Source organism: Cajanus cajan, chromosome 5 (assembly GCF_000230855.2).
Source record: "Cajanus cajan strain Asha chromosome 5, NIPB_CcT2T_4, whole genome shotgun sequence".
Taxonomy (NCBI): domain Eukaryota; kingdom Viridiplantae; phylum Streptophyta; class Magnoliopsida; order Fabales; family Fabaceae; genus Cajanus; species Cajanus cajan.
In genome coordinates, this window is record NC_138521.1 from 40,895,325 (window position 1) to 40,917,005 (window position 21,681).

The 21,681-nt window shown below is 29.7% G+C and overlaps 2 protein-coding genes across 2 annotated transcripts; one reads left to right on the forward strand and one right to left on the reverse strand.

Moving 5' to 3' along the window:
• Positions 1–2,389: 2,389 nt before the first annotated feature.
• On the forward strand, positions 2,390–14,500 carry LOC109792571 (long-chain-alcohol oxidase FAO4A). Its single transcript, XM_020351992.3, has 3 exons — positions 2,390–2,747; positions 4,700–4,969; positions 12,487–14,500. Exons 1-3 carry the CDS (start codon positions 2,457–2,459, stop codon positions 14,311–14,313), a joined length of 2,388 nt encoding a protein of 795 aa, XP_020207581.1. The 5' UTR covers positions 2,390–2,456; the 3' UTR covers positions 14,314–14,500.
• A 2,668-nt stretch (positions 14,501–17,168) lies between these two features.
• On the reverse strand, positions 17,169–17,624 carry LOC109812822 (uncharacterized). Its single transcript, XM_020376888.2, has one exon. It carries the CDS (start codon positions 17,622–17,624, stop codon positions 17,169–17,171), a length of 456 nt encoding a protein of 151 aa, XP_020232477.2.
• Between the last annotated feature and the right edge of the window lie 4,057 nt (positions 17,625–21,681).

Sequence of the window (21,681 nt, forward strand, 5' to 3'; positions counted from 1 at the left end):
CAGTGAAGAAGAACGAGCCGTTCTGGTTTCAGAACGGCCCGTTCTAGAACTGTGAATAAAATATTCTTTACTTAATTGTGTTTTTGATATTATAATTATGCAATTTTGATCTCGAAGGTTTTAATTGAGTAATTTCAGTCCTTAAAAGATTATAATTGTGTAATTTTAGTCTCACAATTTTTAATTGAACAATTTTAATCTCTCAAATATCATAATTGTGGAATTTTAGTCTTTCTCATTAAAATTTTAATATATATATATATATATATATATATATATATATATAATGTTTAAAAACTATATAATTGTTTGTTTATTTAAATTAACGTATATTTTTTTTTAATGTATCAAATGATATATATTTACTATTACTAAATAAATAAAATTTATATATTATTAGTATTTTAATATTACTGATAAATTAATATCAATAATATTTTTACCCTTTTTATAAATAAACTAATAATTTGATAAATATAACTTAATATATATTAATATACTTTTACAAAAATATAAATATATAAGATCAGATATATATTTCTAATTAATATACTTATATTTTTGTAAAGGTATATTAATATATAACAAGTTATATTTATCAAATTATTAGTTTATCTATAAATATATTAATAATATTATTGATATAATATCGAAAATTATAATATACGTTAATTTGAATAGATAAATAATTATTTAATTTTAAAACATTATATATATATTATTAAAATTATTAATTTTTAATGGGAGAAACAAAAATCATACTATTATGATATTTGAGGGACTAAAATTGTTCAATTAAAAATTGAAGGACCAAAATCGCGCAATTGCAATTCTTTAAGGACTAAAATTATGCAATTAAAATCTTGGAGATCACAAAACTGCACAATTGTAATACTTGAGGGATAAAAAATACAATTAAACCAATATTCTTAATTAATTTTATTAAAAAATATAATAATTAATAAGATAAAAGGAATATCACTTTATAATTTTTTGCAACTTATTTAAGATTAAAGGAATAAAATGATAAAAATTAATAAGATAAACATAATAAAATAAAATATAAAAAAAATATTAATATATTTATTTTATTGGATATAATAACATAATTAAAATATAATTAATAATATATATTTTATAGAATTATTAATATTTTATATATAAAAAAATAAAATAAAACCGGAACGACTCGTTCTGAAACTGGAATGGGCCGTTCTGGTGCATTTTGGGTGTGTTAATTTTGTACTTGGAACGGGCCGTTCCGGATGCAAAATTAACACACCAAAAGTGCACCCAGAACGGCCCGTTCCGGTTTCAGAACGGGCCGTTCTGGGTCCAGGTGTTTTCAAAAAAATTCTCATCCACGTGGATGCCACGTATGCATCTACGTGGCGTCCACGTGGTCAAAAGTTAACACCGTTAAAGCAATTTGGACGGAAAGTCCCACATTGAAACCAATTAATTAATTTAGGACTAAATTGAAACCAATTAATTAATTTGGGACCAAATTGAGACCAAAAATTAATGAGGGACTAAATTGAAACAAAAAAAGATTATAAGGAACCAAAATAGAGTTTTAACCTAAATAGTTTTGAAAAGTGCCCCAAATTGGTCAAACAACCCAAAAGGAATCCTTAGACCCCATGAGTCCCTCAACACAAACAACTCAACTTAATCATCACAAAACCACTATGAATAATATAACATTATCACAACTTATTGTAGTAAAAATAATATTTTGAAAAAAAATAACTAGTTAAAAGTAATTAAATAATTTTAAAATAATTTTTTAATTAAAATCTAATGAAAATAATAAATTTAAATTAATTAAATAATTTTAAAGTATATAAATTTATTCGAATATAATATAAAATGTTTTATATCTGAATAGAAGTTTCTTAGTTGAATAAAAGTTTCGTAGTCGAATAAAAATTAAATTCGTAAGCGTTAAAATGTATTCGAAAAACAATTTTGTTTATTTGAATAACATTTTTTTCGACAGTTTTAAACTTCTAATATTTGTTTATAAAATTAATTTTTTAAAAAAACTTTAAAAATAAAAAAATTAATTAACATAAACTTTCAATAAATAAAAAAACCACCAATGTTATCAACATAGCTCTCTCAAAACCTTTACATGTATATAAATGTGAAAATCAAGAGATGTGAGATCCACCTTTTTAATTTCTCACATCAACGAAATTATTTCTTCACTCTCCCTATTTCTTTAATAACAAACAGAACTTATTAATACAAATGCATAATATCCAGATAAATCCCAACACTAATGAAAGAAAAACACTAACAAAATTAAACCTAATTAAAAAAAAAAAAAAAAAAAAAAAACTATACTTAAAGTTTCTCCATCATATTTTATGAACTCGAAACCCGGAGGCTTTGCACCAAGAGTTATATATATATGGCATTTGCTATTAGGGAAAAGGAACATAACAAGTATGGAGAAGAATGGGGAAAGCAACAGCAGAAGTGGTGGTTTGAGGGTCGGGTCAGGGTTGAGTCCGAACGAGTTAAAAGTTCACACTTTGGTTGATCTTGTAGATGGTGTAGAGAGAGAGAAAGAGCAAAAACATCTTAAAAATTCTCTCTCTCCAAGGCAGATGAAGTCCTTAGTTGCTCTCTGTGACACCATCGTACCTTCCATCGACAACAACCTTGTTGCCTCTCTCCACGAACCTGTTGCCAACTTCTATCGGACTTCATCTTCCATGGCTGGAACACCTCACCATGTATTTCAACCTTTCTTAAAGTTTATCTTCTTCTATTCTCTTGTTTACAATATTATATGATTTCAGTCTGCATGACTTTTTTTTTTAATTTATTTTTTCAATTTGGAGAAATTACACTCATTTTCTTGAGATCTAACATTCATCTTCTTTGTTTGTTTAATCAAATGACACAAACCTTTTTTTTTATATTTTATATTTTTATTTTTCACATACAACCCCTCTAAGATTACAAACATTACTCCATTAATTAACTCGAGATATTTTTCTTTCCTCATGATTCTTTAGAAGACAAAATAAGCATTGTCTATTATAGAAATAAAATTATAGTATTCGCCCTTAGATTGTAAAAACTCGTCCAATGTATTATTAGAATATTGGGATGTTCAAGAACCTTATCCAAAACCAATTCTATGAAAAAAGTAGAAGAAAAAAATAAAAATAAGTTTTTTTTATGAGTTAAGACTAGTTTATATTTGAGTTAAAAATAAGATTTTATAAAAATTCATAAGAGATATATAATTTTTACAAAATAAAATATGTATAATTTAATTTTAATTTTGAATTTTTTTTCATTTTTCTTTTCTATTTTATTATTCTTATAGAAATGTTTTTTGAATAAATTTACTCATACAAACCTCTACATTTTTCTCATTTCTCTTCTACACAAAGTCACACTTTTTATATGACAGGAATATCTAACCAAAGGTGATTGTTTCGTTACAAACTCTATATCTCTATATATAATATTAACAAAAAAGGTTATTTTTTTAATGGAAAACAGTTATTTTTTAACATAATCACCAAGACTGAGCTTAAAAAAAATTATTTTTCACTTTTTCAGCTGTTTTTATAAAACATAAAAGTTGTTTATGATTGATTTTTTTTTGTTTGAAAAAAATTGATTGTTCGAGAAATTAAGTGAAATTTATAAATAAACTTTTCTTTTAAAAAAAAGTAAGTTGTTTTATAAAACTGAAATTTGAAATTTATGACTATTTTTCAATAGTTCTTTTTTTTTTATTTTAAGATGATTTACTATATAAAAATTAATTTTTTTAATTAAAATATAATTAAACATCTTAAAATCACTTATTAGCAAACTAAACTAAATAAAAGCTTATTTTGATTATATTTAATTATACAATAATCAATTATTCATATAATTAATTATACTCAAAGTGTTCAGTGTTTCCTTCTTTATTTTGTATAATATTTTATAATTATAATATGCTGCATACATTTTAAATGTCAGAAAAAATTTTTAAAGAGGAGACTTAAAAAACTAAAGAGAGAATTGGTTCTCTAATTATAGTAGAGTAACTTAATTATATGATCTTTATTAACACACTAAATTGACATAAAATCATAATCCTTCAAATATTTAGTTGTTCCAAAATAATAATGTTCATAATGTATATTAGCTCACGATAAGAAACTTTTTTTTTCCTTCTAATTACTATCTCTAAGGTATGAACATATCATAAAACTCTATGCTAATGGTGATTGAAAAAAATTCGCTTATTTCGCTTTCACTTTTGACATATGGTAAGTTTTAGTCTTTGTGTAATTCGTCTTGCATCAATCGTTTCAGAAATTGTAATATGGTTTTTGACTTTTGTGTCCCGCGAGAATAATTGAAATCATTTTTATCATTTTAAAACTTTCATACAATTTTTTTTTTTATTTTTATCCATCGTGGACTTAAAGATCCGTGTATATTATTCTAACTCTCATTACTTAATTTAAGTCTAAGTCTAGTGATTCTTCTTACACATATAAATATATACCTTTAGAGTAAAATTATGCTCAAAAAAGTCTATATTAATACAAAAAAAAAATTATTCAAGGTTTAAATTGATTTTCTTTTATACAAGTTTATATTATTAATGAAAAAATATGAACTTTTTTTGTTATCATATATACTACATTTTAGCAATATCTGTGTTTTGTAGCTTGGGATATTAATAAGTGAGAAAATGAAACACCCAAGAACATGGTTGTTGCTATTGACATTATGGCTACTATCTACATGGTTTGGCACATTCATACTATGTGGCATGGCGAGTCTCTCAACAAAGTTTCCGTTCTTCCAAAGCTTCCCTGACATGTCTCTGCAAAAACGCCAAAAAGTTATGCAGTCTTGGTCACTCAGTTATTTTCGACTCCTTAGGATGTTATTCAGAACCATCAAGCTTCTCACCCTCCTTGTCTTCTTCACGCAGGTAATCAATGACCTCATTCTTATCAAACTGCAGTAAAAACAGACCTTGCAAGAATTAAGAAATAGATGCATTAATTGTCCCTTCTTCCTTTTCATTCTTTCTTTCTTTTCTTTCTTTATTTGGCATTAATTAGTGACTGCTTTTTTTCTTTCTATGACATTAATTAATATGTGTCACTTTCCTTACCTAGCTACCATTATGTTTTCGAATTGGGAATATTAATATATAAGATATATGTAAGATCTGTCGATGTTTACAATGAAGGATCTCTTTTTGTTAAAGATAATGAATATTTTTTTATAAAAATATCAACTTAATTAATTTTAGGCTTAAATATATTTTTTTTCTCAAATTTAAGATAAATTTGTTTTTGTTTCTTAAATTTAAAATTATTATTTTTAGTTCCTGTAATTTTTAAAAATCTTATTTTAGTTTCTTAAGTTATCAATAACATATTTAAAAGTGACTAATTAAGACAATTATATAATATCAATCAACCAGATTTAATGGAATATTTTTATTAATAAGGATATCAATAAGTAAATTTTATGTAATAATATTTGATAAATTTTTAACAAAATTTGAATATAAAGGCTAAAATAAAATTTTTTAATATTATATGAACTAAAAATAATAATTTTAAATTTAAAGGATAAAAATCAAATTTACATTAAATTTAAGGGATTAAAAACATATTTAAATATTAATTTTATGTCTAGAAATATAGTTGAGAGAAAGAGAGGAAAGAAAAAGATGGAAAGAAAGGAGCAAGTGGATGGAGGTTAGTTTAATTTTTTTTTTTTTTAAATGAATCTGTCATTCTTAACAGTTGGATTCAAAAAGATGAAAAATATGGCCCCTCTTTAAGTTACTATTTTGTAACTCATAATATTTTCATGTTAAATATATTTTTAATTCATTCAAATAAAATAATGTTTATGTTTTAGCCACTTAAATTTTTTTATGGTTCTCATTTTAGAAGGATAAAGCATATTTGAGTTTGGTATATATCACTGAAATTTATTCCTTATAAATAAATCATGAAAAATGTCTTATTTTTTTATTTTCATTTATGAAAATAAGAATTATGTATAACACATTTTCAAATCATTAGGTCAACCAGATGGTGAAAAGTTATACATCTTATGTTTGAAATCTGATTTTATCATATAATTCTCATGGTTAAAATGAAAATAACACATTTTTCATAAATAAATTAAGAATGGAAAAAGAGTGATTTCTTTCTTAGAGACTAAAAGAAAATATTAATATACTTAGATTAAAAACATATTTTAATTTTTTTCTTAAGTTAATGTGGAAGATATATTTTATGACAATTTCTCTTTATTTTTGTAATAAATATATCCCATAATGTTTGCCCAATTATATATTTAAAAGGATTTATTATTAACGGTAAGAGAAAATCCATTTGAAAAAAAGTTTTTCATATATATATATATATATAGGAAACATATCAAGTGAGAGAGAATTTATTATGAGAAATAAGAGGGTTAAAATATAACTCTCAGATTAATCAAGTGAGAGAAAATTTGAAGTTTAATCAAGTGAGAGAAAATTAATCTAAGGGTTATATTTTAACTCTCTCATCTCTCATAATAAATTCTCTCTCACTTCATATGCTCCCTATATATATATATATATATATATATATATATATATATATATATATATATATATATATATATATATATATATATATATATATATATATATATATATATATATATATATATATATATAATTTTGAAGTTCGATTCAACTTTAACTTTATGTTTTATTTTGATATTAATGAAAGGCAAATGTTAATTCTAGGCATGATAGTATTAAAGAAATAAAATTAGAAAATATATATATTCAAAAGTTTTATTATAAGAAAATCATAGTTATTTTATACCGAATCTTACAAATAATTAAAAGTATCAAAAATATATTAAATGTCTTATTAATATTTTAAAGATGTTGACTTCCAGATCCAAGAAGCAATAATACATGTACTTAAATAAATTTTATATATATATATATATATATATATATATATATATATATATATATATTGCACCTAAAATACTGGATATCTTAGTGATATTGTGCATGCACAGTGCACATACACTCATTTCCTCGTTCGTGCGACAATAAATTAAAAATGCAAGACAGCACACACTTCTGTTCACCGACTCAACTAACTTGTGACTTTAGAGAAGTTATTCAAATAGAACGCAAATTATAGGATTTTTATTTCTAAATAGAATTGAAATATCCCAAAACAGCTTATCAATTATGTGGTTGTAAAGCACTAAAAAATTGTCATAAAGTAATACATCTTATCTGACATAATATTTATTATTAAAAATTAATTTTAATTATATTATAAATATAATATATGTTATTATATTATTAAAAATATAAATATAAATTATAATATATATATATATATATATATATATATTATTAAATCTTATTTAAAATTAACATAACTTAACAAAATTGTATGTAAATATATATTAAATAGATTTATATTTATACATATTATATTTTAATGACATTTTTTATATATCATTATATATAGTATTTTTTATAATGAAAGAAAATTAATTTGGACGGTATTTATCAATATAATACAAATCGAATTCATATTTGATAGTACAACTAAAAGCTATAAATCTATTTAACAATATTTAGTTGCAGGAAATTAATTGCAGTCCAAGCAAATTTCTTTATAACATTAAGGAGCAATCAAACATTATAATCATCAAAGAAATTATTTAATCATTACTCTTAATTTAGAATATATTTCCAAAATAATTACTCAACTAAACAAAACTTGTCTCCATTTAAAAAGTTTTCTAACTGAGAAGTTATAAAGTGGTATGTGGTGGTGTAGGAAGAAGAACATAGAACTGGTTCTTTGAAGTAATGTAACTCACTAATTATCAATATTTGTTGATTAAAAAAATCTTATTGCCACTGTTTGAGTGGGTTGGTGTATATAGATGGAAGTCAAGGGAAAATGGTCAGGATATTTATTCATATTAAAGAACATGCTAGGAGTTTCCCCCATTATGGTATTACTTGATTAGCATGTGTAAATAACCAAACATCTAAATTAAAGAATGTGCATAAGGGGTTACACTTATACGTTATAGCTAAGGGAAAGTCATTCCAATAGTACCTTAATTAATTAATTAGGTTGGAACACTATTTCCCCTCCATTGTCATTTATGTTTACTCATTCAATTTCAGATACTATACTAAAAAGTTGAGATTGTGACTCATAGCTACTTATTAATGTTTCGGTGATAAATTCAAATAGACCCTTTGAATGACGAAGTGTCTCACAATTACGGAAAAAATAAATGATGCCAGTTCAATAAAAGTAAAACATTTGGGTGGAAAGTCATTCATTTAGCTGCAAAACATTTGGGTCGATCGAAAGTCATTCATTTAGCTTCCATACTATGATAAAAGCTACATATCCCCTATGCCCCCACAATATAGCTGATAAGACAAACCCAAATGGAAATTTTAGTACTGTGCTAAACATGACCTTAGTCTTCCATCTAGTGAGGTTTGATATGTAATGAAAATATATTTACACTATATTTGTCATTCAAAACAATCGCAATGTGTCAAAGTATGGGCTTTAATTTATATTTGCTTTCTAATTCTACACAAAACTATGGAATATTGAATAGATATTTTTTCTAATAAGAAAATATGATTCATTTTCATTTAAGTTTACTATTATAGAAAGTAATATTTTTAGTCACAACTGATAGAAAAGAATGGTTCAATCCAAGAGGGGAGTGAATTGGATACAATGACACTTAAAATTTTTTCAGAGTTTAAGGATCTTTATTTAACTCAAAAACTTTTCTAATATGAATTCTCAATAAAGTTAATTGAACCTTTAACAAATGGGAATGAATCCTATATGAATTCTTGGTTAATCTTTATTGAATTTAGTCTAAGAAACAAGTAACATGCAATTGTAATGTTTCAGTTTAAACCATTATTAATCATACAAACATATCAATCAAGACCAACCATTTTTGCATTCAATTAAAGATGATTCAAGGTAAGAGATAGAGATGAGAGAAGAGTGCAAAGTGTTTTATCTTGGTTCAGTCACTCCACATGTGACCTACATTCAGTCCTCAATCATAACCTGATCAAGATTTGTTTCACTATCTCAATGAAGAAGTTTTACAAGCATACCACATATGCATACACTCCTACATTCAAGATAGACACTTTCTTGCCCCCAAGAAAGCACTTCTTGTAGAAACCCACTACAAGAATTCCTTACCACTTGAGACACCTACTCAAGATTTCTTTACACTTTACACAAAGAATTAAAGGAACGAATTCACCTAGAAGCTGAGCAAATCAGACTATGAATTCTTGAAACATCTTAATCCTTCTCTTCCAAGAATATAGTGATGATGATGATTTCTCTCAAAGCATTTCACAAGATATTTCTCTTCTTGGTTTCACAAAGAAAACACTCCAAGAAGGTCACAAAGACTTCACAAAATCAGTTTTTCTCTCTTCTATTTTCAGTTCATCTCATTTGTCTTGTTTCAAAGTGTGAAAACTATTTATAAAGTTTTCCAGACCTAGATAATCGATTATTTCTTAGGATAATCGATTATTTTGTTCTTCATGATTTCTGGAAACCACTCAAGAACAGAATAATCGATTATTTTGCTAGATAATCGATTATTCTAGAGGGTATTTCATAGAATAATCAATTATTTATCAGATAATCGATTATTACAGCAAGGTTCCCTGAGCCTCTTGCTGGAATAATAGATTATTCATAATGATAATCGATTATTTTGAGTAAGTTTTCAAAAAATCAATTTCACACTTTTAGAAAACTTTCTAAATCTTTCCAAGTCATTTAAATCATCATCATACTCATTCTTAGTCAATCGAGATTAAGATTTACTCTAGCACAAAACATACACATGCAAAAATAACTTCAACAAGGAAACACAAAACATAAGAACATGTAGGCTATCCCTATTACATTTTGTGTTCTTTCATATCTTCCTTTCTTGACTAGCTTGCCCTTTGTTCTTGGCTTGTATTGTATCCTTTGTTATCATCAAAACTTCTCAAATCTTTAGAGCTGAGCTTGATTCATCACTCATGAATCTCAACAACGACTTCATCCTTAAGTTGAAAAAAATCTTAGTCATTGATTAAAGAATATAAGTAACGAGACATTTGTGGTAATAATTTTTAGTATCAAAAAGAAAACATAATACTTAATAAGTGTCCATCATACCTTTGAAAATCAGATTAAACTAGTTAGTTGAACTAGTTTGATCGAGAATAGGTCCTAATCATTTTGCTAACAAACTAGTTAAAAATTGGTCAAAATCAATCAAAAATCAATTGAACCAATTCAATTAAATTTGTTTTTTATATTTAAAATTTAATTTGAATAACTTATTTTCAATACTTGTCATATAAATATAATTTAATCATTTATGTTAATTTTTAATTTTAATATCCTTATTTTTTTTACAATTTATATTATATTAATTTGATACCTTTATTCTAAATGTAAACTTATTATTATTATTATTAATTAATATTGTTATATTTTATTAAAATTTAAAATTAAATATTATATTATATCTTGTTTTGAATTTAAACATTATATCACATTAAATGTTGAAAAATTATACATAACATTTTATTAGAAATTTTAGTCTTATAAAATTATATATAATATTATATTTATTTAATATTATATTTATAATTAATAATTATTATTATTATTTTATTAATATCAGTTTTATCACGATTCAATCATAGTTAAATCATTGAAATAAACAACACCCTAGAGTCCACCATGCAGATGAGAGTAGAGCAGCCACTTTCCCGAACAAGATCATGAGAAGAGTTGAGATTGCTTAGGGATTTCGACAATGTCATGCATACATTTAGAATTGAACTAACACAATCATACAAACGCAGTTATGATTTTAAAATAGCAAATTGTTCAAGGGAGAATTCTATTTGCACCCTTTCTTTTCTCATTGCACTGCCCTGCTTTTGTTTTTAAACATTTCGAAATTACTTTTCAAAATATAAAAATACATTTTCAAAAATTACTTAAGTACGAAGAGGAAAATAGAGTGCGAATAGAATGGATCTTATTGATGCTGCCTCACCTAAATACAAATTGGGTTCTTATAAGGGATCCACGTTAAAGAAATGAATGTGCTTTTCTTAAGGAAGTATGTTAAGGTCCAAGCAATAGCAAGTGCTCCTCTAGTCTTGCTATATAAAGCTGCTACTATTGAGTGGTCAGTAAGAAAAAATATGCTTAACCAGTAATACTACTCTCGCAAACCATTGGAAGAGCTTATGTGTATCTACACAAGTTATTTTACTCAATAATTTTATGAGAAAATTGTTCAAATATCTTTTGAGGTCTTTTTAGATGACACATATTTTCTCTCTAGTATTTAAGTGAAAACTAATATTTCTTATTTATTTATCTAAGTAACACATATAATCTCTTATAACATCATTTGTGCAATATTAAGAGAGAACAAATTATTAATGTAAGTACTAATAATTGAATGAAATTTGATCTCTTACTTAATTTTAACTCCCAAATTATATCTTAAATATTATATGAGTTGTTATTTAAATAATTTTATTCTGTTATCTATTATAAGAAAAAAAATATATACATTTTTTGTTCTTAAATATGAGCAAATCTAATTATTTTTGTCTTATTTAATAATATTTTCTATAAAATATAATGACTTTTCAGTTCTACTATTTCTATTAACATTTATAATAAGGACAATTGAAGAAAAATCTTATAAAAGTAGTAAAATTTAATACAAGTAACTAAATTTTTAATATGTAAAATCAATTTTTTTTTTACTTATAATAAAGAACATAGGGAGTATATTAACTTCAAGGAACAATTTCAAAGAATGTAATGAGAACTTATTATTTTTTAAATTAAAGAATAATGAAATTTTTTAAAAAGAAGACAAAACATTATATGTAATTCAAAAATGAATGATAACTACATATATGATTGGCAAAATATGAATTATTTTTTTTTTCTTTCTCTCACTTTAACTAATAAGGAAGGTAGATGATTTTTGAAAACTAGAAGAGAAGTGTGTCATTTATAAAGAAACGATGAAAATGAATGCAATTTTCTCTAACTTTATATTGAATTTCATTAATAGAACCTTTAACGAGATCGAATTTATAATTTTTTTTGTATACTTCATTAATCAACTTTATTTCAACATATTGTATACTTCTCAACATATAATTAAATGTCAGGTAGAAAATTACAAAACAATGAATCTTCCATTCATCTAAAATTTCACGCATATGATCATCAAGATTCAAGGGTTGGATTTATGAAATTTTTTATTTTTGAAGAAATATTAAGTATTTAAGATTATTCGTGTACAACATATGAACCATAACTATTTCATTTTCAGCTAGATGAAGCAGAAGATAATCCATCATGGGAGGCAATTGGATATTGTGGACCTGATCCAGAGTTCAAAGCACAGTTGAAGAATCACTTTTTTCATGGAACATCAAATGAAGGAGGACAAGAGGAAAAAGAAGTAGAAGAAGTTAGAGGACCACTTTACAAAGGTCTTGTGCATATAAATAACCCAAGAGACATCATTGCAGATTCTCTAAGACAATTTGGATTCTCTGTCTCTACCACTCCTATAAAGGCCAAGGCTTCTAACATGTCATCTCCATCATTAGTTATCCAATGTGATGCAGTGGTTGTTGGTTCTGGCTCTGGAGGTGGGGTTGTAGCTGGAGTTCTAGCAAATGCTGGTTATAAAGTTTTGGTCTTGGAGAAAGGAAGCTATTATGCTAGGAATAATCTTTCCCTTCTTGAAGGACCTAGCATGGATCAAATGTACCTCTCACGTGGTTTGGTTGCAACAGATGACATGTCTGTGCTGATACTAGCAGGATCCACAGTTGGTGGGGGGTCTGCAATCAATTGGTCAGCCAGCATTAAAACCCCTCAACATGTATGCAAGGAGTGGTGTGAACGCTATGAGCTAGAACTGTTTGAAAGTATGTTGTACAGAGAAGCCTTGGATGCTGTTTGTGACAAAATGGGTGTTCAATCTGAGATTGAAGAGGAAGGGTTCAATAATGCAGTCTTGAGAAAAGGGTGTGTGGAAATGGGGTATCCAGTGAGTAACATTCCCAGGAATGCTTCATCGGATCACTACTGTGGCTGGTGTTGCATGGGGTGCAAGGATGGAAGGAAGAAAGGTACATCAGAGACATGGCTAGTGGACTTGGTGAAATCAGGTAATGGAGCAATCATTCCAAGTTGTGAGGCTATACAAGTCTTGCACAAGAAAAAGAAAGGAAGAGACAGAAGAATAGCATGTGGAGTGGCCTTTGCAATTGAACAAAAGGGAAGCAAAGACATTTGTGTAGTGGAGTCCAAGGTCACAATTGTAGCCTGTGGAGCACTTAGTACTCCAGCATTACTCAAAAGAAGTGGCTTGAAGAATGAAAACATAGGAAGACACTTGCATCTTCATCCAGTGGCAATGGCTTGGGGCTACTTTCCTGATTCACCTTCACCTGAGGTGTGGCCAGAGAAACATAAGAAAAGCTATGAAGGGGGGATTATGACAGCAATGTCCACAGTTGTTGCTGAGTTTGACAAATCTGGATATGGGGCAGTGATCCAAACACCTGCATTGCACCCTGGTATGTTCTCAATTCTAACACCATGGACTTCTGGAATGGATATAAAAGATCGAATGCGCAAGTTCTCAAGAACAGCTCATGTGCTTGCACTGGCTAGGGATCAAGGATCAGGAACTGTGAATTCACCTACATGTATAAGTTATCAGTTGAAAGATGTGGACAAGGAGAATTTAAAAATGGGAATTGAGAAGGTACTGAGAATTCTTGCAGCTGCTGGAGCTGAAGAAATTGGCACTCATAACAACAAGGGAAAGAGCTTAAATGTTAAGAAGGTGAGCTATAATGAGCTTGAGAAATTTGTCAAAGAAGAAAGTTCAAGGCCTTTCACAGATCTTTCAACACCATTATGTTCTGCCCATCAAATGGGGAGCTGTAAGATGGGTAACAATCCAAAGGAATCAGTTGTGAACCAAATGGGGGAGACATGGGAAGTGGAGGACCTTTATTTGGCAGACACAAGTGTCTTTCCTTCAGCTTTGGGTGTGAATCCAATGGTCACTGTTCAGGCTATTGCTTACTGCACAGCACAATATATTCTTCAAGTTCTCAGAAGAAAAATAAAGTGAAGAAAAGAAAACTTTTGCTAGTTATGTAAAAGCAGAAGAGAATTCTAGTTACAATAATGGTAAGTGTGATGTTCAACAGTCAATAATAAAGCACCAGGCTAAACCTTAATTTGCAAGTTGTGTAAAGCTTATGAACACTTCATTTTCAATAATAGATGTTATATTACTAAATATTATACACATTTACAAATATTTCAATTGTCATAGATATTAAATTGGATAGAAGTCTAAATTATCAAATTCACAAGAATTTGAGTTATAATTTTTACTAAATATTGATGCTAAATAGATTAATTAATAAAAAATTAGATTTTTTTCAGCATTAAATATAAGAATTTAATAAAGTAGAAAAATTCAATAATGTAAGAAAAATGTTTGAAATTATGTAATGAAAACAGTCAAATATTGATTCACTGACTCTTTTATGTAATTCCTCTTGAATTTTCATTTAATATTGAAATTATAAAGTAATTCAGTATCCTGCAATTAGATTTGAACTATCATTATTTAGGTGAGAAATTCTAGATTGTTTAAGGAAAATTCTAATTCCTAGGAAATTTTTGTTAAACAACCTATATTATGGTTAGGCACCAACAATAACTTATAAGTGGTTTGTTCTATTATTAGTGTTCCGGCCAAAGGGTGGACTAGGGTTTTTTCCTAGATCGTGCCTTAGAGCCAGAGCATTCAAAAGTGTAATCTGCCTTCTCAATTCTAGGGTTTTTTCTTTTATAGTTTCTTGTTTACGGGCTTTATGGGCCCCGAGAATGTAGGAATTTCCTTAACCGTTTTGATCTGGTTAATATTTGGTGAGGGACAGTGGGACCTTGCCCTTGCTATCGGGTAGTCCCTGTATGCGAGAGTTGTGTCGGCCCCCGACCGACCATACCCGTACTGAGGGTACAGTCGGGTATTGGCCGAGTTGGTTCTTGTAAGCGGAAGGAATCGAAAATATACCGACCAGGTTAAGTAGAGAAACCAAGTCGAATAATAACCGAACCACTCTTAGAGGGGTGATTGGCGAGAGCTACAGTCGGCCTGGCATATCGGCGAGAGCTACAATCGGCCTGACATATCGATGAGAGCTACAGTCGGCCTGACATATCAGCGAGAGCTACAGTCGGCCTGACATACATAGTAGGCAGGTCGGAATCCGACATGGACCGTACACTAGCCCTCCAGCGCTGAGCCTATAAGGCGGAAGGGCTTTGCTAGATAGGGGGTCGGCTTAGCCATGGCCGACATGTCCCTCGTGGAGGCCCCTAGTCGGATTTCGTCCTGGACCGTACATTAGCCTTCCAGCCTTGAGCGTGCAAGGCGAGAAGGCTTATCCTCAGTCGATACATACAGTCAGATTCTTGTTGAGCACACTTTTATGGCTAAGGCAAGGGACAGACCAAGAAGATTCACAGACTCGTTATCTCAATTCGTGGCTCCTCGGGCTCTGGTAGGGGATGTGAGAAAATTCACCCAGTTAAAAAGCTTCAAATGGAGTAGTCGGTTAACTATCCGACTCAGTCACCTTGGGTCACCGAAATACCGAGTCGAAATTCACCAAAATCAAGTCGCATAATTTCTGACTATAAATGATGAGATTTTTTTTTTTACAATGAAATTTGACAATCCGATCGACAAAATACCATCTCACAAAATGAGTGGAAAATTTTCCGAGTTAAAATGAATCCAACTAATAGCCCCCATGCCCACCATTCCGAGAGTGAAATAAAAAGATGTTCTTCTAGCTAAGATGTGGCGTTTTTGGCCGAGGTGTGGGACATGATAAGCCTACGGGTCAGACAAATGTCGATCTCCCTAGAATGATTTAGTATTTTGGGTGTTCTCTGATGAGTTTTGCTTCCCCCTAGTTTGAATTTTTACCGAGCGATCATGAATTTGTGTCTTCGAGTTATTTTATACTCGCCCAGTCAAAATTTAACCGATCGACACGAGTTTGGTTTTCGAGTTATTTATACTCGCCCAGTCAGAATTTAACCGATCAATCACGAGTTTGGTCTTCGAGTTATTTATACTCGCCCAGTCGGATTTTTACCGATCCATCACGAGTTTGGTCTTCGAGTTATTTAGATCAATCACGAGTTTGGTCTTCGAGTTATTTATACTCGCCCAGTCGGATTTTTACCGATCAATCACGAGTTTGGTCTTCGAGTTATTTATACTCGCCCAATCGGATTTTTACCGATCAATCACGAGTTTGTCTTCGAGTTATTTATACTCGCCCAGTCGGATTTTTACCGATCAATCACGAGTTTGGTCTTCGAGTTATGTATACTCGCCCAGTCGGATTTTTACCGATCAATCACGAGTTTGGTCTTCGAGTTATTTATACTCATCCAGTCGGATTTTTACCAATCAATCACAAGTTTGGTCTTCGAGTTATTTATACTCGCCCAGTCAGATTTTTACCGATCAATCACGAGTTTGGTCTTCGAGTTATTTATACTCGCCCAATCGGATTTTTACCGATCAATCACGAGTTTGTCTTCGAGTTATTTATACTCGCCTAGTCGGATTTTTACCGATCAATCACGAGTTTGGTCTTCGAGTTATGTATACTCGCCCAGTCAGATTTTTACCGATCAATCACGAGTTTGGTCTTCGAGTTATTTATACTCGCCCAGTCAGATTTTTACCGATCAATCACGAGTTTGTCTTCGAGTTATTTATATTCGCCCAGCCGGACTTTTGCCGACAATCACGAGTTTGTGGTGCCTTCAAAATAACACATGTTAGAAATCATATAAGATAAATAAGGGATGATGTTTATTAGGATTCAGGAATTATTGGTTTGCGGTGCCTCATTAAAAACCTTCTCAGCAAAAAACCTTTTCACATTTTTATATGGAATAAAAATCTCTTGGGACGACCCCAGCTTCTCGGCTTTCAGCTGCCCTTTTGTTGATTTGTCCCTCCTCTGTCTTGATGTGACTCAGGGCGAAAGCTCTCACCTCCGACATCGTTTGACAACTCGCTTTCTCTAGCGCGATGTCGAAAGCTCCAGACCTTAAGCCCTTCTGGAACACGATGACTACCATCCTTTCATCCAAGAACGCTATCCTCAAGGCGACCTCATTGAACCTTTGCAGAAAGTCCTTCAACGACTCCTCCTGCTGCTGTTTGAGATCGAACAAGTCCGACGTGATCGGTGGTTTCTTCTTGTTAGCGGCGAACTGTGTCATGAAGAGCCGACTAAAGACATCAAAGTCGGTGATTGATCGGTCAGGGAGACCACTAAACCAATCCAGTGCTGCTTTTTTGAGTGTACCCATGAATAGTTTGCAGCGGACTTCCATACTTCCTCCACAAATCAACATTTGAGCGCGAAAATTCGTCAAGTGCTAACTGGGACCCTGAGTTCCATCAAAAGGTTCAACTTGGGGAATCCGATGATCCCTCGAGATGGTCTCGGCCTCTATGGCCTCCGAAAAAGGTCAAAAATCCCTGGGGACTTCCATCATGACATCTTCCTCCACCGTCCTGGCGTTGGCCGTTATCATAGCTTGCATCTCGTCCGCCCGCCTCCTAATCTCCTCGTTTTCTCGTTGAATAGCATCCTCTCTCCCCCTGGATCGCGCAATCTCCTTCCTCAATCCGTTGATCAATGCCATCACCTCCTCCATGGTAGGGTGTTGTGAGTCGTTGTTGGATGTGTCGCATCTCGCCATGGTAAAGTGCGGCTTCTCCTGTGTTACTTGGGGCGTAGGAAAAGTTTCACCGTAGCCCCACGGTGGGCGCCAAAATGTTCCGGCCAAAGGGTGGACTAGGGTTTTTTCCTAGATCGTGCCTTAGAGCCAGAGCATTCAAAAGTGTAATCTGCCTTCTCAACTCTAGGGTTTTTTCTTTTATAGTTTCTTGTTTACGGGCTTTATGGGCCTCGAGAATGTAGGAATTTCCTTAACCGTTTTGATCTGGTTAATATTTGGTGAGGGACAGTGGGACCTTGCCCTTGCTATCGGGTAGTCCCTGTATGCGAGAGTTGTGTCGGCCCCCGACCGACCATACCCGTACTGAGGGTACAGTCGGGTATTGGCCTAGTTAGTTCTTGTAAGCGGAAGGAATCGAAAATATACCGACCAGGTTAAGTAGAGAAACCAAGTCGAATAATAACCGAACCACTCTTAGAGGGGTGATCGGCGAGAGCTACAGTCGGCCTGACATATCGGCGAGAGCTACAGTCGGCCTGACATATTGGTGAGAGCTACAGTCGGCCTGACATATCGGCGAGAGCTACAGTCGGCCTGACATACATAGTAGGCAGGTCGGAATCCGACATGGACCGTACAATTAGTAATAAATGTTAATAGTGTTTTACTTAGATCATAATTTTAAAAGGGTTTTCTAACCTCGATTAAACCTCGATAAAAAATTATGAAATCATACATAGGTTGATCAGGCAACAACAAGCATTAAGTATTAAAAATGATTAATTGAATTAAGATTTTATTGAATAAAAAGTACAAAGAATTTACATAGGTATAGTAGCTACCTCAATCTCCAATAATAGTAGAAACTTAACCACTTATAACTAAAGATTACAAAAGAAAAGAGGGATCTTTAATTGACTTGTGATTACAATAATCCTCTCACAAGAATTCTCTCTAATCTCTCTAAAATTTGTGCTTAGAAAAGTATGATCCAAAGACTTCCTAGAGACCATATTTTATAACATTTTTAATAGGTTTTTAGGTCGTGTATGCTAACTTAGGATGCCCATGTAGCTCGCTTTGAGCGAACTTGTTTGATTCTCCACAGGTGCTCTCTGACTACACTCACTCAAAGCTCTCCTTGTAGTCACTTTGAGTGAATTTCACCCACTTAAAATTAAGGATGAGAATAAGTTAGGCATTAAACAAGGGGAGTAGGTCAAATTTAGGCTTTTAAAAAAGTCTATTTATTTAAAAGATTGAAATTACTTATAAAAAAAATTTATTAGGCCTGATAGTCCAACCTATTTATCTATATAAAAAAACTAATATGCATATATTATTTGAATAAGATTACTCTCTTTGTGGCATTGTTATATTTCGAGTACCCACAAATCACCTCATGTACAATTAGTATTTTTTAGTTTGTAAATTGTTATAATAATTATTTTAGTTTCTTAAAAAATGAATCGATTATTTAGAACATATCAAAATAGATATAAGAAATATTTAAAATGTTTTTTATACGATAATCCCTTTTCATTACAGATTTATAGACTTACGACCTCTATGTGAGTATACGCTAATATACATAACTGTGCAAGAATTATTCATCTAACAGAAAATGATTCACTTTTCCTCCTCTTTATGGCATTGTATATATTTCAAAAATTAAATTTTAATAATATTATGTAAACTATATTTTATCACACAAATTAAAAAAATAGCTCTTAGTGATGTATTTAAAAATAAATTTGTTGGTTTTTTTTAAAATTAAGTTTATTGGTTTAGTTAACATTATTAATATAAAATAGGCTTTTAAATAGACTAATAGACTAGGTCAAACTTTAAAAAGATCATACTAGACCTATAAAAAGCGTATAATAGATAATAAGTCAAACTTAGGCTTTAACTTTGTAGAATAAGCTTAGTTTATATATTCAAAGTCTAACCTAACCTGACTTATTCTCACCCTACCCAGAGTGAGTAGCTAACTGCTCACTTTAAGCAAGATGTCATTTCCAGGAATTACTCTCTAACTTGACTTGTTTTGAGTTGTGATCTTGTTACTTTGAGCGAATTTATCTCTCATAGTAAATCTGCTACTAACTTTAAGCGAGTTATTTTGATTCCCCAAGTGTAGTCTCTGATTTGGCTTAACAACAAGTTATTGGGCACTTGAGTGGATTTATCTTACTCAAAGTGTGTCCATGTGACTTGGAGCGACGATTTCACTTTTTAGACTTATAATTTTTAAATTATTTTCTTCTTATATTATATCTCAACAAAGAAAAATATTAAAAACATCTAATATTTAAACAATTAAATCCTAAAATAAAATTCTCTCTTGACTAAATATTTTATGACCAAATTTTTTTATAGAAATATAAGATATATTTAATAATTGTCTAAATTAAATAAAAATTACCTGCATATTTCACAATTATCAAATATATTTTTACTCTTGTATGATTGATATAGATATAAGCACAAATTATTATATAAAGACTGATGTTTGTGTCTACATCATGAAGATTATAACATTATACATCATATAAGATATTTTCTCGTTCTCTATTATAAGAGAAAAAATATCTTTTTATTTTTAAATATAAATAAATTTCAATTTCTTTTATCTCATTTAATGATATTTTTTAAAAAAATATCTTTTTTAATACATAACTTTTTAATTCTATTACTTCTCTTAACATTTATAACAAAGATAATTAAAAAATGTTATAAAATTATAAAATTTAATAAAAATAACTAATTTATTTAATACGCATAAAATTAATTACTTTTTTTTTCTAATAATTAAGAACAGGGAGAGTATATAATAGGCTGATGATGTTTCTCCAAAAAGCTCATTCACCAATTGTTTTTCAAGGTAAATCAGCCATTGCTTAATTGGGAGGAGGTTCGAGAAAGACTCGTACGTCTTATGAACCAAGAGAAAGTCACATCCTATAAGGAATCTGCTTTACATAAAATCAGATCATACAACTGAAAGTAATACAAAATTTCCCAACATATGTACATGTGTAGGGATATTAGCTGCTCATTCGGATATGATTTTCTTTTAATGTATCATATATAGACAATTATTCACATAGACAGATATTTTTTTACATACAAATTACAATGCTCAAGGTCAACAATGCAACAAAAACCGAAAGAAAAAAAAAAAAGAGAGAGAGAGAAGGCAACCAATTCTAATTAAATGGGGAGCACCGATTTCAAGGAAAGTAACACAATTCTAACTTTCTAGTAAAGGTTATTATACATATATATAGAGAGAGAGAAAGAGCAGGGTTCAAATGATACTGGTGTAACTTTTACTAAGTGTTACACTACTCAATAACTTTATATTAAATGTGAATTTTGAAAATTCAACCGTTAGATTGAAAGTTCATTACTTTAGATATATATATATATATCAATTTTTTTTTAAAATTGAACAACAACTTGAAAGTAATCAAAAAATTCATATTTTAATATATTTTGAACTATATATATTACGTCAATTTTGTTTTATGATAATGAAGTATCAAATCATCTTAGATTAATATAAAATTTGATATATAAGATCTAATAGTAATGAACTTTCAATCTAACAGTTGGATTTTTAAAATTCACATTTAATATAAAGTTATTGAACGATGTAATACTTAGTAAAAGTTACACCGGTGTGGTTTTAGCCCTTTTC

Excerpts from the sequence above, each read along its gene's own strand:
- LOC109812822 (XM_020376888.2), bottom strand. The coding sequence starts at position 17,624 with ATGGAAGTCCGCTGCAAACTATTCATGGGTACACTCAAAAAAGCAGCA.
- LOC109792571 (XM_020351992.3), top strand. The coding sequence starts at position 2,457 with ATGGAGAAGAATGGGGAAAGCAACAGCAGAAGTGGTGGTTTGAGGGTC. Across the intron at positions 2,748-4,699 it reads TGGCTGGAACACCTCACCAT|CTTGGGATATTAATAAGTGA; the intron begins GTATTTCAACCT and ends TGTGTTTTGTAG. Across the intron at positions 4,970-12,486 it reads TCCTTGTCTTCTTCACGCAG|CTAGATGAAGCAGAAGATAA; the intron begins GTAATCAATGAC and ends TTTCATTTTCAG.